At 34.6% G+C, this 19,547-nt stretch overlaps 1 protein-coding gene across 1 annotated transcript in view; it reads right to left on the bottom strand.

Annotated features, from left to right (window-relative positions):
• Nucleotides 1–1,881: 1,881 nt before the first annotated feature.
• The window catches only part of LOC113514056 (connectin-like), a 263,683-nt gene continuing 246,017 nt past the window's right edge, over nucleotides 1,882–19,547 (bottom strand). Inside the window, exons 3-4 of the mRNA XM_052892627.1 lie at nucleotides 4,762–5,826; nucleotides 1,882–4,065 (exon numbers count right to left, since the gene is read on the bottom strand). Of these exons, the coding sequence (XP_052748587.1) occupies nucleotides 3,551–4,065; nucleotides 4,762–5,815 (1,569 nt within the window). The 5' untranslated portion in view covers nucleotides 5,816–5,826 and the 3' untranslated portion in view covers nucleotides 1,882–3,550. The remainder of the gene's footprint in view (nucleotides 4,066–4,761; nucleotides 5,827–19,547) is intronic.

Genomic DNA, 19,547 nt, shown 5'->3' with positions numbered 1-19,547 from the left:
GAGGGAGCGTAGGGCTTTGTCGGTCCGAGCCAATATGTTGTCTCGCCGATTTGCGCGATGTACAGATGCAGTAAAAATAACACTATTTAAAGCGTATTGTACATCGTTGTATTCGGCGAGTCAGTGGTTCCAGTATACTCGGGGGGCCTGCAATGCCTTGCGTATCCAATTTAATAATAGTTTCAGGTTACTGTTGCGGCTTCCGCGCTTCTGTAGCGCCTCAGCGATGTTTGCCGACGCTCGCACAGATAGTTTTGACGCAGTCTGGCGAAAAAAGACAGCTTCGTTTTTACGTCGAATACGCGGGAGTAGCAACAGTATCCTGAACATGTTTGTTAATAAATTGGATAGTCCTCTCGTGAAAATGCTCTCCGAGAGGACTAGATCATTATTAGTAATTAAGTATTAACATAGTTTTTAAGTACACTTACTAACAAGAATGGATCCCAGTTGTCTGGAAATAAATAAATAAATAAAAATAAATTTACTTTAACTGTTACTTCCATTCTCTTCGCAGAGTTTCTTGTGGATTTTTCTCAGTAGATAATAATTCGATCCTAGTAGTAGAATCATAACATTTTAAGATTATGTTTCACAGAAAGCCGAATTAAATTCTGGCAAAAAAATTGAATTAATAACTAAATTACTGAACCGATTTTGATAAATTTTCTATGAGCCTAACCGAAAATAATTCTTTTTAATTAAAAAAAATCAAAATCGGTTTATAACTGACCTAGTTATAGAGTAATAAAGATAATTCTATCAAAAAGGGGGAAGGGATTTTTAGTAATGGGAGAATTAGTCCCTATTGCTATCAATATACCCTATCAGGTCGACCTCCACGCGGTTCCCCCTGGAAACAATCGTGACTAATTTATCATTGAATTCATCACGATAGGCTGACTTGCTTTTTCATACCCACCAATCATCTGGTGTATACCGATAATAAAGGCGGGGTTACCATTCCATTATCATCCATTAAAAAATATAATCGAATATGGTAAAAATATAATCGAATTGAAGATAAGATAAACATATATTTATTTAACAAAGTATGTTTGTATTAGCACAGAACTTATCATTGCTTCCTACACTAGGCTGAGCCTGTCCTGTAGGAAGCAGAACTCGTGTTATCACATACATGCATATAGATATTAAACATAGGCTTTTTAGCAGTACTCACAATTGTGTAACTAATTTGTATAATGCAATCATTTCATTTGGGGAGAAGGGATTGTTAATAATGGAGACTGAGAATCCCATTGCTAGCAATATACCCAACCAGGTCGACCTCCTCGCGGTTCCCCTTGGATACTATCATGGTTAATTCCTGATGAATTCATCATGATGGGCTAACTGGCCTGTTTTCATTCTCATCTATCACCCTTCACTGGTGCTCCGCCAGCGTATCCCGTTAGCGCAGGCGGGGTTACCATACCATTTTCACCCATCAAAAAAAAATCATTTCACTTAGATTTCACTACCAATACACATGTAGGGATAAGTATTATGATTGTGCGTGTGTGCATGCGTGTGTTTGTTTTTGTGTGTGTTTCTCTCTGTGTGTGTCTATTTAATAAATATTTATTTAATAAACATGTCTATTTAAACATCATAAATAGAATATTTTTATAACATTCTCTGATCTGGAAGAAGGCATTACTGATGGGATTCTCAGTGGGAAGACTCTGTGCTCGATTTCGTGGAACTTACCGACTTAGTAGAGATTGCATTGACTCTTGTGAAGTTTAAGCCAAACAACAATATGGCTTGTTGTACTTCGGTTTGAGTGTTGTTGTTCGCTCCTTTTCTAAGTATGCACGCCTTAATACCCGCCATCGCTTTGTACGGTTTCGTATTTACATAATTAGACATAAATAAAACAACATTATATAAAAAATTACACTTAATTTATTCATACAAAACACCTTGTCCAAATATCCTATACAACTTTTTTTTTTTATTAAATAATTATCAATATATGCATGAGGTGAACAAATTTAAGCCGAATTACGATTATTTGTGAAAATTTATTAATTTAAAAGCGTTGTGGTTTATTTTTTTTTCTACTCTTCTTTATAGTATATATCTCTTTCGCAGAAAGTTCATAAATTCAAATCTGACTGAGAATCATTATACAGAAATCATTAGTAGGTATATAGTTATACAGTTAGCGGTAACTTACATATGTAAAAAACATATGTAAGTTACCGCTAACACATTTTTATATCTGTCCTTTTTCTGTAATCTCGTTCGTGAATTTAAATTTCTACCGTCACGTAAATGGGCTTACATGTTTGTCCTGGTTTATAGAATATAGAGACATAATACAAGTACTTTACAAGCATGTACGGTAACGTAAGGATTAATAGGCATTATAATGTCAGTGCAAGCGATAGTGTCCACTATGATTAACGTATTTAAGATTACTATTGCGAGAAATGGGGCGTATAAACTTTTAAGATATATCTTTAAGCTTAGCGTGACAATAGTGAGGAGGGCAGAGTCCATTCCTGCTCACTCTCTTCAAATTCACTAACAGTTATGCATAGTTATATGGTTATAGCTATCACCATGCCCTTCCATCACCATTTTCCTATTCCTTTCATCTTCCCGTTTTTCCCGTTATTACTATGCTGGCCACGTGGCTCGGTACAGGGAATTATTTTGAGTTTTCCTTGTTTGCCACTAGTATTTAGTGTTTTGTTCCCTTAGTAACTTGTTACAATATTCTGGCAATAAAAAGTTGAGTTGACACATTTTTATCATACAAGCCAGACAAATTTACAAAATGTTTTCAAATTTTAATATGAACATTAAAATATTACAATGATTTGATTATTAACATGTAAAAAAGTATAATTCAGTAAAGTACAGAGTTATTTTGTATCTTGAAATATAGATGTTATATATGTAAACTGTAAATATACATATATATTCATAAAACCCATTATATATCTAAAATTTTTCAATAAATTATTTCTAACAATCAAAAATTATTAATTGCACTAAAATAATAAATTAATCCCTACATATTTATTATACATTTCTTTGATATTAATCAGTCGTAATAAAATATTTATTAATATATTAAAAAAAAAGTTATTTGAAAATATAATATTTTAATTCTAAACCCATTTTTCTTTATTCTATTTGGGTATATCAGAAGATTTTATGACAGTAGGTTATACAGTATGAAAAAACCTTTGTTCTGTTCGGGGTTCTATAACGGGTTACATTTCAATGCCCCGCAGGGATTTACATGTGCAACAACAATGATGTATGTATGTACTAACACGCTGTGTATATACAAAAGGCATAAATCATAATGCAATTTAAATGGTAATTTTATGAGATGAATTTAATTTACAACATTAATCTACGTAATATTAATATTACGATAATTTACGACATTTATATGATAATTATAATCACAATTTTCTTTGCATAAACATTTAAGTGCTCATTAATTTATTACATTACAATTCAAATACACACTAGTGGCTTAAAGTCTGTAGTTTAAATTTAATCACTATTTTCACCAAATTGACTACACAAATGTGCACAAAACGGGAACGTAAAACAATAGAATCGTTACTATTTTAATTGATCTGGCAGAGTTCATCTCTTGGTGTCTATTTGTTTTAATTTTATTCTGCAATGGCATCACTGGATCCATCACAATTTGTGGCACTTCTGTGGTTTTCGTAACTTCTCTGGGGCAGGGTAAGTTCTCCGGTGGTATTGTAAAGAAAGTTCTGGTCAAAGGTAACTTAGTCGGTGATTTTCTATCTGAATATTTGGCCTTGTGAGAATTTTCTCTCTCGGAGATATTTATATATTGAGATACTGAGATATTTATCTTGTCGTCTGCCTGTGATATCCCGTGATGGCGATCTCTTTTATATTCTATGACGTGGAACATTTTGCTGTAAGCGGTGCTGACTACAGTTGGATCCATGTTACACGTCACATTATCCAGCGCCAGTATTGTATTTTGACTTTGTGTTTCATTGCGCAGTGTGTGTATCCATTTCATTCTGCAGTCGCATACAAAATTGTTATCTGTGGAAATAATAAAAATATAATTACAAATAGAGGTACTTATAAACAATGCCCCTATTAGTACTCTGTTTTACTTTATAAATGATGTGTCATTGATACATGTAAGAAAGACTCTGTTTTCCGCACTTAGCCTCTCATTTGGGCCGTTGTGCGTGTTCATTGATACATTAGATTTAAGATATTTGAATTTAGAATGTATAATCATAGATGTCAATATACAATATTTTGCTCCTGATGCATAGCAAAAAGTTACACTTCCAATTATTATGATATCAGGCAATGTAAAACCTATACTGGAAATGATTGTTGCAGCCTTGTCTGTTGCAAAAATACTCGTTATTATCAAAACACGTTTAGAATTAGCGTAATTGCGTAAAATAGCCACAAGAAAATGACTGAGAATCTGTTGTATTGGACAACGTTAAAAAGCTAGATTACAAGATTTAGGAAAGGACATTTTCCCAGATGATTAAACTAAATTCATAAGTTATTCTAAAATCAACGGTTTATACAACACTTTATACTTCTATTCACCTCAACTTTACGACTGTTTTACTCTTGGGATGAATAAAAGAACAAACTTCTCGAGTGTATTAAAGATAATAATGACGTATCTATATCAACACGTTTAATATTCAACGTGCGTTTTAAACTTGTCAAAGTATATACAGGGAGGTATTAAATATTCATTATTACCTTGGAGCAACAAATTACTGTTCTGTGACTTTAAGTTGTCCAATATGGGTTTGATGTTGTCTAAAGTTAATGTGTATAGTTCATTGGAACGTAAATCCAGAGAGATTAAACCCCTCACGCCCGCAAATAAACCAGACGGTAAGGTGACTAATTTATTATCATCCAGTGATAACTTTCTGAGTTGTGACAGGCCATCGAAAGCCCTTTCCGAGACGTACTTTAAATAGTTTTTGCCTAGTAATAATTCTTGTAGATTCCACAACTCCGCAAATGTGAATTCAGTCAAATTATGAATGTGGTTTTGTCTGAGATCCAATTTCCGCAAGTTGGCCAGCCCATCAAAGGTGTGGCGATTCATACGGAATATATTATTTCTATTCAAAAATAAATCTAGCAATTTGTACAAGTACTGAAATGCACCATCTGCTATCGATGATATGTTGTTCTTAGTGAAAATAATTTTCTGTAGCTCGGGCAAATCGTAAAACACCTCTGTGCCAATCTCCGTAATCGTATTATCTTCTAGATTTATTAGAGTTAGATTCGGCAAATGAGCAAACGCGTGCTGGTGAAAAGTTTCTATTTCATTTTGAGGCAATATTATTTCAGTTAAATTTGTTAAATTATTGAAAGCGTACGGAGTGATGTCAGTGATTGCTGCATATCTAATTGTAAGAGATCTAAGATCTTTTAAGTAGTGCAATGCTTTCGACGGTATATAGTTCAATGTGCCATCGACTCGGATGCTGAATGATAACGTTTTTAATGCTGGTTGAGAGGCAAAACTTTGCCAGATAACATCGTCCTTTAAAATACCACTATTAAATACCCAGCATTCTGCTTTCGTCGCATTCTTCAGTTCTCTGGAATTTTCACAGTAGCAATGAACTTTAGACTCGCGATCTGTGACGTCGCATATATTCTTTCGAAAGCCGCCAGTTTTATCTCTGAATCGGCGTTTGTTACTTTCCTTTGCTAGAACTTTAATTGACATTTCGTTCATTAGAGCCAAAGTTATAAGGACGAATATTATTTTTGTGATTTTCTCCTCCATTGTAATTCAATCTGAAACAAAGAAACGAAAATAAGGTTAAAACAAAGAATTGGAATATGTCAATATTGTGTATAATGTGAAATTTGATTTTTTAAATAATCAATATATTGAAACTGAACAACTTTTCTTAAGGTTTGTTCCTTGGGAAAAGTTGTTCCGTTCTATAAGTCGCAAATCGATTACGTGACCGCGCAATTTGTATAGAAGTTTTATAAATTATTTTTATATTAATATTTTGTCCTTTGAAAGCTGTTCTATTTTATGAGACACCATCGCTGAAGTTCAAATCATACGGCGTTGCGGCTAGCATACATAAAGCTTCAAAAGCTTTTCAATTAAAGTACAGTATTTTATGGAAAAGTAATTTTTGAGTCAATCGAGAGCCTTAGTTACTACTCATAAGATCCAGACGTCGTAAGTTCAAATGAATACAATTTCTTGTTATATTAATAACATTTCTTTGTATACAAACTTTACGACTATGTTAAAATACCCGGAGATGGCGGTAGACTTGTTTCCTGATACATTACTCGGTAAATATGGGTGAAACAATCAACTAATGTCTCTAACATTGAAAATATACTTATGAGTATGTTTTACACCTACTTAGTAGTGCATTAAAATAGTACTAATAATAGTACCATTGTCCAAAGATACCGAGGAATAACTACATGGGACAGATAAAGGAAACACTAGGTGTCATGTCGTATAGGGAGATCAAGGATATGACCTGGGATAGAGCTGGCTGGAAGAAGATGCATGAATTAGTTGCACCGACAAGAGGAAACTCTTAAATGAAAAGAAAAAGTCCAAAGATACTTGCAATATCAAGAACATTACGAGCAAAAAGCTATTGATTTTGAAGAAACCTTTTTTTAAGAACTCCATGCTTGATGTAAAATTACGCTCTCGTTATGTATTATTCCTCCATAAATAGGTTTTGCTAGTAGTTGTTATTCTTGGCAGGCTGGTTGGCAACCGCAGCGAGGTGTTGGATGTTTAAAGAGAGACGTTTCTATCCATCCCTCAATCATGAGGTTCCCTTAGTCTCTTACAACACTCACAGGAAAGGAAGAGATACCCTATTCTATGGCGGGACCACACAGCAATTATTATTATGAAAAATTATACATCTGCAATATCCAGGAAGTTCTTTAATTTACAATACTAACGATTACTGTAAGTATGAACACTCGTTTGGGACAACATTTGCGTTCAAATGTTTAAAGTTGTAGCTGGAATTAGCATGGTATAATGATCTTTATTTGTTATATAGATAAGCTTTCCTACCGTAGTCGTTACAGATAATGCGACGTCGAAAGCGCCAGTTAGTTCTAGTTAGTGACTTCAAAAAGAAGTGATCCTTAAATCATCATAATTAGGAGAGGAGGGGAGAGGGAAGGGATTGTTAATAATGCGGACTGCCAGTCACACTGCTAGCAATATACCCTGTTAGGTCGATCTCCACGTGGTCCCTCCCTGGAAATCTTTGTGCTGAATTCCTTGTATATTCATTACGACGGGTTAACTGACCTGCATTTTAATCCTCACCTATCATCCCTTACTGGTGCTCCGCCAGCGTATATCATTAATGCAGGCGAGGTTACCATTCCCTTATTATACATTAAAAAAAAGAAAACAAAAATATATTTTTTTTGTGATTGTGGTCCGCAATTACTTTTTTAGCGACGGTTTTAGGCGACGGTTACCACTTACCATCAGGTGGGCCGTCAGCTTGTTTGCCATTCTAAGTTGTATAAAAAAATAAAATTAATAAGTTTATTATAATATTATTTAATCATTAAATTTGTTTCACAATAGATACATATTTTCTGTATTATTATTATTAATTATCAGTATTTACTCCCGCGCTAGTCCTATTATGCATTGAAATAGTTACAAATAATCTGTTTCTTTTTCTACTACCTAAATATTGAATTATCTATGACCTTTAGGAAAACTATCAAAAATACATACACTACATTAGTATCTTTTGTATACCTAATAGTAATAAAGTTAATTTATTTAACAATTATAAATAAACCCTATATCCAAATACGTGTAACAATGTAGAGGCATAGTCATATTTCACTAAAGACAAGTAACCCGAACTCTTGGTCTCATATAAAATTATACAGTTGTATAAATAATTAAATAGCATTAATTATGTCGAGTCACATTCACTTAGCTCTCAGTCGGATTACGTGCGTTGTGGCGACAGAGCTTTTGAATGTAATATATACGAAATGAACAGCTAAGCATAAGCAACGAGTAATCTAAATGAGATCTGAATAATTAACAAGTCCAATAATTTGAAATGGTTTGCGTGAAATTTAATTATTGTCTATTTTACGTCCTTATTTGGGTGATAGAATCCGAGATGAGGTTATTCGTAGAAGAACTAAATGTCAGCGGTCTTAGCTAAGATTAAATAATAATAAACCAGCCATGAAGTTCGAAGAGACGATAATTTGATAGGAAATGTAGGTTCTCTAGTGAGGACTTTGTACAAAAGTCGATTGCTTGGGTACCTCTGTCTCATTCGTGTTTCAACCGTGAAGCAGTTGTGTTTGCATGGCTGTGTTTCGGTTTGAAGGGTGGGATATGGCGTGAATTTACTAGGTACAGAGGAATAACACCTGAGTCCTCAGGAATGGCAACGCATGGGGGGTATCATGGGCGAAACAGTATACTCTGTTATGTCCATGGCACTGCTCATGTGGCGATGATTACCACTTTCCATCAGGTATGCCGTAAATTTGTTTGCCATTCTAAATTGTATAAAAAAAGACCTTTTACTGATAAACGCAATGTAGTAGCCACTGTACTGTATGTATTTCAGGGATGTATGTGGGTCAATAATAATAAATGCACATAATCACACTAATATCTTGATCCTCAAACTAGGATCCCCTGTGTTATGAGGAACCAGGGAACAGACAATAAAATAATAATATATAATATCATATCTACAGGTAAACAACATTCAGGATCAAATTTATCACTAATTCAGAAAAGTTCGTTTACTAAAGTGATCCGACCAGGATTCCAATCCAGGGCTCCATTTGTGCAAAGCAACGTGTCCGCTACTACGCTATGCAGGTCATCATGGATGCAGATAATTCAGAATCGTTCATTTTGGCAGTCTACGGGGGAAGAAGCAATGAATAATTAACTAACTGAAATGAGAATGATGATGGCCCTATCTTTGAATTTGCTTAGTAAGAAACTCTAATATGGTGTATGCTTCTCTTACACAATATGCTCGGCAAAAAAAAAAAAACAGCTACTCTGATATGTTACAGATAAGTAATATTCATTGCTATGCAGACGACAGTACAGGAGATACATTATATACCGGTCATGCAAGGATCTCGCGGGCACATACCGATGAGTGCCGGAATAGACTTGTGTCTGAAATCGAAACTTCACTCCATCAAGTTTCGATCTGGGGTGAACAAAATCTTGTCCAATTTAACCCCAAAAAGACACAAGTCTGCGCGTTTACCGCAAAAAAGACGCCGTTTGTCGTATCTCCTCACTTTCAGGGCACTTCCCTTGATAAAAAGTCGAGTCTAGGAATTCTGGGCGTTGATATATCTTGCGACGTCCAGTTTTGCGGTCATCTGGAGGAGAAGGCTAAGATAGCTTCCAAGAAGTTAGGAGTGCTCAATAGGGTGAGACGATATTTCATGCCAGAACACCGCCTGAAATTATATAAAGCCCAAGTCAGGCCGCATATGGAATACTGTTCTCACCTGTGGGCAGGAGCGCCACAGTACCAACTCCTTCCGTTAGACCGCATTCAAAGTCGGGCGGCTCGAATTATCGATAGTCAACGCCTTACTGTCCGACTTGATCCACTGAAGCTGCGCAGAGATGTTGCATCTCTGTGCATCTTCTACCGAATTTATCATGGGGAGTGTTCTGAGGAATTGTTCGGATTGATACCTGCTGCTGATTTTCACCACCGTACAACCCGCCACAAACTAAAGTTTCATCCCAATCATCTGGACGAGTGGCGGTCTTCCACCGTGCGTTTTTCAAGGCACTTTCTTCCACGCACAACCATTCTTTGGAATCAACTTCCAGCAGCAGTATTTCCGAACCGATACGACAACATAACCTTCAAGAAAAGAGTATATTCCTTTTTAAAAGGCCGGCAGCACACCTGCAATGCCGCTGGTGTTGTGGGTGATCATGGGCGGCGGTAGTCACTTACCATCAGGTGAGCCGCATGCTCGTTTGCCCCCTGTGTTGTAAAAAAAAAAAAAAAAAAAAAAAAGATTATAATTAAAGTACCGATGATTGACGAGATGTTTCGCGTACACGTTCGATTGAAAACATTCGAATTTAGAATGCAGAAACGCAAACACGATTTTGCTTCGCAACGGCCAGTATTTTCTACGCAAAGGAAAACGGCAGCTTCAATCGTCACAGAATGAATACGAAACCAACGCGGTAGTAAACTCTTTCAATTGCTACAAGTCACTGCTTTATGTAACATGGAATAGCAAATAAGCTGGCGCTCTTCCTGTATGTAACACCTATTGACATGAGTAGCAGTATACACATTACAGACTATACCATGATATTCCTTATGCGTTACTGTTCTGAGTTTTTTTTTTTTTGTGGATGGTAAAGGAATGGTAACCCCGTCTGCGTCAACGGTATACGCTGGCGGAGCACCAATGAGGGATGATAGGTGAAAATAAAAAAGCAGGTCAGTTAGGCTATCGTGATGAATACATCTAGAATTCAGCACGATGGTTTCCAGGGGGCACCACGAGGAAGACATATTGCTAGCAATGGGGGTACTAATCGCTATGACTAACAATCCCTCCCTTCTCCCCCCTATTCTGAGTATTAAGATATTATTCCATCACACTCTGTAATTTAACTACCATATTCCATATTTCGAACCAAAATACAGCTATGTAATCACAAATCTTAGCAACCGAAACACGAGTTGGACAAAAGTACCCAAGCAGATATTTTTTGTACGTAATTTTATTCTGGTATCTTCATTACTTAAAAATAATTATAGTACCTTAGATCAAATAGATTGTTTAATGGGTCAATTTTTAGTCCACTAAATTGACATTTCATTATCTCAATTTGACACATACTTTTATAAGCCAAAACAAAACGCGCCATCTTTTTAGTGTTGCAAGTAATTGAATTAAAAATTTCCCGCATCAGGTTGATTAATAAATCTTAATTGGAAACTATTTTTTTTTTGATATAATTTAAATATACATATTGCTTATAATTAAACATAAATGCAATCAGTTGTTATTAATGATTTTAAAACGAAAACAATTTTGACGTCTGTAATTGGATTATTTCCACATCAAAGTAATCAGCAACGATAAGCATCATTACAAATCTTTATGCAATATTCAACTTGCCCTAGTTCATATTTTTATATTATTTTTAATTTTTTAATTTAACTTTATAATGTAATTTCTCCCAAGTACTGAGTAATAAATTTACATTATGGTAACCCTATTCACGCACACATGCAAAGCATTTGTATGGCGAGTAACACTACCTATATAATCTAAGACTAGTACCCACTCCATATACCACTTTAATTCACAGATACAAAGTAAGTTACACCGCCTCTACTACAAACTTCTGACGGGCTTTGAAATTCAAATTTCCGAATGCATGTTTCATAACGTTGCTTATCTGGATTCCCTTTTCATAAGTCATCTGAATTCTGTTTTACAAATCGTCATAAGATTTTAAGCCTCCATTTTGAATTACCTGATACCTCGTAATGGTTATGAATATTCATGTCAGCGAATGAAATATATTTAATTATTTATTGACAAGCCAATTTAAGTAGACACAAGTAGCTGTAAATTATACACACGAGATGAACTACTATTGTACGAATGATTTCCATTAGAGGATTATAAGCTTAATTGTAATTACATTAAAGATCAAAGAATAACAATCGTAAAGAAATTAGGTTGTATAAAAATATTTGAATTTAGAATGCGGTATTATGAATTTACAAGTATATAATAGATTACTATTGATTGACAATTGTTGGCTAGTAGAGAACGCTTATATAGTTAAATTTGCTTTATTTACTACATTTTATTACTCAATAAATACTTTTTATTTCATTAAATATGTTTTGTTTAATTCCGCTACCATTATTATATGTGTAACTGCCAACGCTCGAAGATGGGCCATCACTATTACTAGCAGAAGTTCCACAATCCTCAATATTAGCTATCAATCTCCAACTACCATTTCATTCACGCACATTTTGTTACACGTGCTTCACTTCTAAAAGAGGCTTTTTATCGATAGAACAGTCGTAAAACGATGTACCCTTACAAGTTGACTTTAAATGTTTTACAGGCACCCAGTGAAAGCAGGTAACTCAGAACCGGTTTTTTTTATGACAGCCTATTGAGAAGACCAATGCTCGGTACCGTGTAGTCCTGGAATAGAATGGGCTATCCTTTCCTTTCCCGTGGATATCAAATCGAGGAGACTTAGAGAATATAACAATCGAGGGATAGGTAGGAGCGTATCTCTTAAAAAATCACCAAGGATTAACTGCGGTTTCAACTACTAGCAAAATCCCCGTTATAGGTCAGAGGGGTCTATCATGAAATGTTTTTCGAAATTTTGGAGCCAAACGAAACACAAATTTGATGTTAAAATTACGTAATACATGTCGTTTGGAAGTATTAAAAATGTTAAAATATTGTTCCTTTGGACTTTTATGATAGGATGTATGACGATCGAAATGTTAAACTCCATTTGTTGGTCCGATTTTGGTATAAACAAAAACACGAAATTGAGTCCGAAATTTCGGAATTTCATTTCATGGTAGACCCGCTGTGTTTAACGGTAGACAGTCAACGGCTTATATAATAATAAAATATATAAATGCTTAGCAGTAAATAAATTATCATTCTATTCTTATTATATTTTTTTTATACAACTTAGAATGGCAAACAAGCCCACCTGATGGAAAGTGGTAACCGTCGCCTATAGACATGAGCAGTACCATGGACATAACAGAGTATGCTGTTTCGCCCATGATACCCCCCATGCGTTGCCATTCCTGAGGACTCAGGTGTTATTCCTGTATACCCTGGAAATTCACGCCATATCCCACCCTTCAAACCGAAACACAGCCATGCAAACACAACTGCTTCACGGTTGAAACACGAATAGGACAGAGGTACCCAAGCAATCGATTTTTGTACAAAGTCTCCCTCTGGTGGGTCTATATCTTTGTACAACTACATTCAATTATTAAATCCGAAATTAACAGAGCTAATATCCCAACGATTGACTGATAATCACAACTGCTTACTGGCTACTATCTATTACGAGACACGTTTTGTAATACCGAAAAGATTGGACGTTGAATATTGCTGTCACGTAACGACCATGTAACCTGGTGTTATCACTTCGGTGTGATCCATTTTCTCGGGAAACGTGGCGAGACACTGATACACGAATTAGGACGCACATCCGAAAATAAATCCGACACAGCGATCCCTTGACTTTTCATACTTCCTACTTCGTACTAGGTGTTTCGTGAACCCTTTATTTCGCCTTACCTTGAGAATGTACGGTAATATTTTGTTAGTGGATTTTCATGCTCACATGATCAAGAAGTTTCAAGTTTCTTACCTCTGTCTTTTATCGTCTTAAGTCTCTATTCTGCGTGAATATGATCAAATTTTAGGATGGATCTCTTAGGATCTGGAAAATTATTGCTAATTTTTATTGAAGTCCGACTTGCCTTTTGAGCACTTTTTCTGTTAATTTTGAATATCTACATCTTTTTTAACCTTAATAGAATGCTACGTGTTACTATATAGTATAAAACAAAGTCGCTGTTGCTATCTGACCGTCCCTATGTATGCTTAAATCTTTAAAACTACGCAACGGATTTTAAAGCGGTTTTTTTTAATAGATAGAGTGATTAAAAAAGAAGGACTATATGTATAATATATGCATAATATTGTAGAGAATATACCATTACCATCAGGTGGGTCGTATGCTTGTTTGCCACCTCAGTGATATAAAAAAATTAGAACATTAATATGTATTACGCGAATGTATATTACAATGTAAACGTGTTTATAAAATTTGTATGGGAATCGCGCCATCTATCCAACACAATTAGAACTGTGAGAACAAATCGCGCTTTATTCGTGGCCGCAGAAAAACCTCCAACGCGTTATAAATAAAAGCTAGGTGTCGGACGCTCCACATTTTGTTATGTTATATGGGAAACACTTTTACAGAAGGTATCAAAAACTGAGGTTCTTCAAAAGGGGGGTAAAGAGGTTTCTTCAGGGTCGGCAACGCGCGCGTAATACCTCTGGTATTGCAGGCGTTCATAGGCTACGGTAACTGCTTACCATCAGGTGGGCTGTATACTTGTTTGCCACCTCAATGTGGTATAAAAAAAAAAACAACTTTGCAAACTCTTAAAATATATATAACATATATTTACTATAATGTCCTCGCAGTATACATATGTCTACTTTTCCCTAAAAGAAGGCAATAATTGTAAAACTAAAGAAAAAAATGTACAAAAAAAAATAGCGGGAGAAAGGTTATGTAACAATTTGTTTTACATTTCAAATTCATAAGTAAATTAAAAGTAACACAGTCTCTTTAGTAAATGTACGATTATTTTACATAGCAATTACACGGCGAAATAAAAATTAATTAAATACTTACCCAGAACGTATTTTAATTTACTGGGTACAGAGAATTAACACCTGAGTCCTCAGGAATGGCAACGCATGGGGGGTATCATGGGCGAAACAGTATACTCTGTTATGTCCATGGTACTGCTCATGTCTATAGGCGACGGTTACCATTTTCCATCAGGTGAGCCGTCAGCTTGTTTGCCATTCTAAGTTGTATAAAAAAATAAAAAAAAAAACTAAAACATGCGACCTGCACCGGCATCGCACGAGTAACAACTGCTTCACGGTAGAAACACGAATGGGACAGAGGTACCCAGGCAAATTATTTTTGTTCAGTTTTCCTCTGGTAAGTTATAACAATTATTTAAATACTACTACAATATACCTATAAAATAAAATACTTTGTGTGTCAATTTAAAAATTTCTAACTCATTCTTCGATGATTGAAAACACCCGTAACAAACCAAATTAAAAACATAAAAACGACATATACACATAACAGAATAATCTCTACGTACGAGTATTACTATCGATGCCGGCTATGAAGCTACTTGAATAAAGTCAATAAATATTTCTGGAACCAACCCGCGGGCTCTCCCTACCGAATAAAAAAAGAATTATGTGAACCGTGAGCGAAATCTCGGCGACAACTATGTAAAAATCAGTGTATAAAAATATAGCTTTCTGAGTTTTGGAAACAATATGGTTATAGTTAGGTACTGAAATTTCTAACCGACTTCAAAAAAGGTTAACGTTCTCAATTCGCTCGTATGTTCTTTTAATGTTTGTTAACTCATAACTCCGTCATTTATAAATCGCTTTAGAAAATTATATTTTTTATCTGAATCAGATCTCGTGGAAATGTTATCAAAGACAGCTGAATAGTTTGGTTTTTAAACCAAAATAAATGATTTTTCCATTTGATAAAGTTTTTTTTTTCTTTCTATGAATGAATAAACTAACAAACGCAAGAATGAATATACCTGAACGCCGTTTGAGGCAATTTCAAATGTTATTTACATTTATGTACTTAATTTAAGAATGGCTAGAATAGTTAAAAACAAGTGGTTAAGTGAATTTAGTAGAAAAAGTGTACTAAAATATAGTAGGTAATTTTAAAAAATATATAGTTGCCAACATAGGTTCATTATTTTATAACGTTGAATGATAAATTATTCAACTTCCAGGGATCGACAATGACAATTATAACCATATGTATATAATTTTAATATATAATATGTAAATAATGTTAAAAATAATGTTACAGTTTAAATAAATAAATATTAGATAAAAATAAATAAAAATAATAATAATGCTATAGTGGAACATTTACTGTTCATGCGGCTAGACTATGGAACTCTCTTCTACTGCAGATTCGCGAAAGTCAATTGCTAAATGTTTTCAAAAGCAAATTAACAGAGCTTCTTCTGTCCTTATAAACTTATATTTATTTATTTATTTATTTATTTATTTATAGCAAGGCAACAGATTACAAATTAATACATTTATAAAATAAATATTACATAAAACGACATTAAATTTGCACTCCAACAACTGCTCTGCATAACATTCGATATTATATACATTAAAAGAATGACGGCTATAAATTTAAAGTAACAAATTGGCAGCCTTAATGTAACATTGCAAGGATTGTTGGAAGATATCAAGGTCCTTGCATACATTGTTATATTTTATGCACACGCGGATAATTGAATTGTGATACGATACATTATTATTACAAATCGGTATATAAAATAATTTTTGTATTCTTTTATTACCTGTACGAAATTATGTAGGTATATATACGTATTTTGTATTAGTCATTAGTCATTTATTCAAAAAACAATGTACATTGTGTCTGAAATAAGGGATAAACATACAAAAATCATTACATTAATCTGAATATTACAACCATCCAATAACTATAATAATAACAATAAATTATAATAAATAAATTCTGTAATAAACAATGTCAACTTCATCGTAATATTATATACATATGTCAAATTCATTTTTAATTATTTACATTAATCAACAGTACAGAAGTCGTGTACGGAGTAGTAACATTACTCCAGTAAAAGGGATCGTAATTTAATCTTAAAAGAAATGAGACTTTGTATAATATTTAACTGGACAGGTAATTTATTAAATAACACTACTGATGACGTGTACCATGTTTGACAATGTCCAGACGGGGCACGAAGTTAGTATTAACACCCTTCCTCCTAGTACTACCTAGTATATATATATATATATATATTTTTTATTATTATATATATGTATTTTGATTTCAGTTATATGAGTTACTCTGTATATATAATAACATATTTATTATTTCTTAATAGAAACAACTATACTGTTCCCTCCTATTATTGTACGCACACTGCCCGCTGGTAATTACTGCTCCTTTCCACTCAGGGTTTGCTGGAAGAGAACTCTTACAGAGTTAAGCTCGCCTGTTGTACATCTTCATTTAATATATATTATATGATTGTATTTTAATGTGTACAATAAAGTATAAATAAATAACTTTAAACAAGATAAGATAAGAAAAAACAAGTATTTCCGAACCGATACGACAACATAACCTTCAAGAAAAGAGCATATTCCTTTTTAAAAGGCCGGCAGCACACCTGCAATGCCGTAGGTGTTGTGGGTGACCATGGGCGGCGGTAGTCACTTACCATCAGGTGAGCCGCATGCTCGTTTGGCAAACGAGCATGCGGCTCACCTGATGCCGCATGTGTGCCGCATGTTGTAAAAAAAAAAAAAAAAGATTTATATAACGTATCTTAGGATACATTGCAATAATAATTATGTCACTTAATTAGTAATAATTAAGATAGTAATATTACTTTATTACTATTACCTATACTGTGGTAATATATACTAAGATTAAATACGAGATATAGGACACAAACTGAATATTGCTAGCAAATTACGTCGACTGACACAATGCGGTCAGAAGTACACGCCGCTGGCAACGCAAGCAATGCCAGATGCCAGACACTATACTTCACATAGAACAACTACATAGATGTGCTTCATTATGAAACGACATATTTATTATTTAGAGTTTAATAGTGTTTTCTCAAACATGCTTGGAAATATGAGCATTATTTTAACAATCTTCTTCGAGATAAATCAAAATTGCCGTACTGGCCAGATACATGCGGGCAGCGGCCGGCAAAAGTTGTATGAAAACCCATTTCTGTCGTGTTTTGCGGCCAGATAAATTACTATGTAAACTCATATCTGTCCTGTAATTTAAAAATGGAATGACCTTTTAGGTACGTTGAAACATGGCTACCAAGGAGGTAACTAATAAAAAGTTTTATTTAAATTTCGAACGGGCTTGCAAATAGAAAGCTGTTTATTGAAAAACAAACAAAGGAACATTATGGCGCGTGAAAAATTAATATTGTTCGTTATTCGTCATTGAACTTAAAAAGTAAAATTGTGTTTTGGATTTCCGCGCATTGTTTGAGAAAAGTACTATACAAGCCTTGGCCACAACTAGCCATTGATGGACTCACGTATAAGTGCCTCGGCTACGCCTCGGCCCACATTTGCACGTTCATCCATCAATGACTCAGTTGCTAGCCGCTGCAGTAATGTACTATATTTACTTAGTTTTATTTTATAATACAACACTAGGGATATATCGTCATGTGGTCTTTGCATAGTATAGGCCACATCTTATTTTCCCGTGGGTGTCGTAAGAGGTGACTAAGGGAACCTAATGACCTAAGGAAGGGCAGTAGCGTTCCTCTTAAAACATCACCAAAGCCTAACTTCGATTGCCAAACCGTCTGCTAAGCGTGGCAACTGCTGGCAAAACCTCCCAAGAGGGAGGCTTATGTTCAGCAGTGGACAGTTAAAGGCTGATATGATGACGATGATTATAATGATATATTGATATTATATTGATTGCAGTTAAAACCCCTTCTTTTCCCATGGGTGTCGTAAGAAGTGACTAAGGGAGGGCGAAGGATAGCCAGCAGGAGCGTCCCTCTTAAAACATCACCAAGGCTAACTGCGGTTGCTAGGGGGAAAGGGATTGTTAGTAATGGAGACTGAGAATCCCATTGCTAGCAATATACCCAACCAGGTCGACCTCCTCGCGGTGCCCCCTGGAAACTATCATGGTTAATTCCTGATGAACTCATCATGATGGGCTAACTGGCCTTTTTTCATTCTCATCTATCATCCTTTACTGGTGCTCCGCCAGCGTATCCCGTTAGCGCAGCGTTACCATACCATTTTCACTCATCAAAAAAAAACTGCGGTTGCCAGTCTGTCTGCTAAGCAACTGTAAGCAAAACCTCCCAATATGGAGAGGTCTATGTCCAACAGTGGACAGATAAAGGCTAATATGATGATTATCACATATAGAAAGTATTTGGCTTTAATTAAAAAGAAAAAATTCATTATACATTTTTTTTTATTATTATTGTAAGGGCTTTTACCTTCTTCAGGTATATCAGTCCTATCGTACCCTGAATTGATTTCTCAACAAAACTTTATGTTATACGATTTGAAAGTCAAACATAATTATATATGAATTACGAATTAAATGAAATAACATTTAAGAATACTACACTAATTCAAATACATATTAATTAATTCCATTTGTACTAATTATTATATATTTCAATTAGTACTACATAATTAATATATAATTTTAACGAAACTTTGGTGACACACAGGTATTTATTATCCTACACTAACTATTTTTATTTAGCATATTGTTCAAAGATACTTGAGGCATTCGAAATGTGGACATGGAGGAGAATGGAAAGGATAAGCTGGACAGAAAAACTAACGAACGAGGAAGTCCTAAAAAAAGTAAACGAGAAGAGAACATTGATTAAAATAATAAAGAATAGAAGAGGCAAAGTGCTCGGCCGCCTTATATGACATGACGATTTTTTTAACAGCATAATAGAAGGAAAGATAGAGGGCAAAAGAGGAAGAGGAAGACCGAGGATTAACTACATGGGACAGATAAAGGAAACACTAGG

This window comes from Galleria mellonella, unplaced genomic scaffold (genome assembly GCF_026898425.1).
Source record: "Galleria mellonella isolate WM207_F2 unplaced genomic scaffold, CSIRO_AGI_GalMel_v1 utg1634, whole genome shotgun sequence".
NCBI lineage: Eukaryota > Metazoa > Arthropoda > Insecta > Lepidoptera > Pyralidae > Galleria > Galleria mellonella.
Note: the sequence above shows the minus strand (reverse complement) of the source record. Positions and strands in the feature narration are given on the sequence as shown.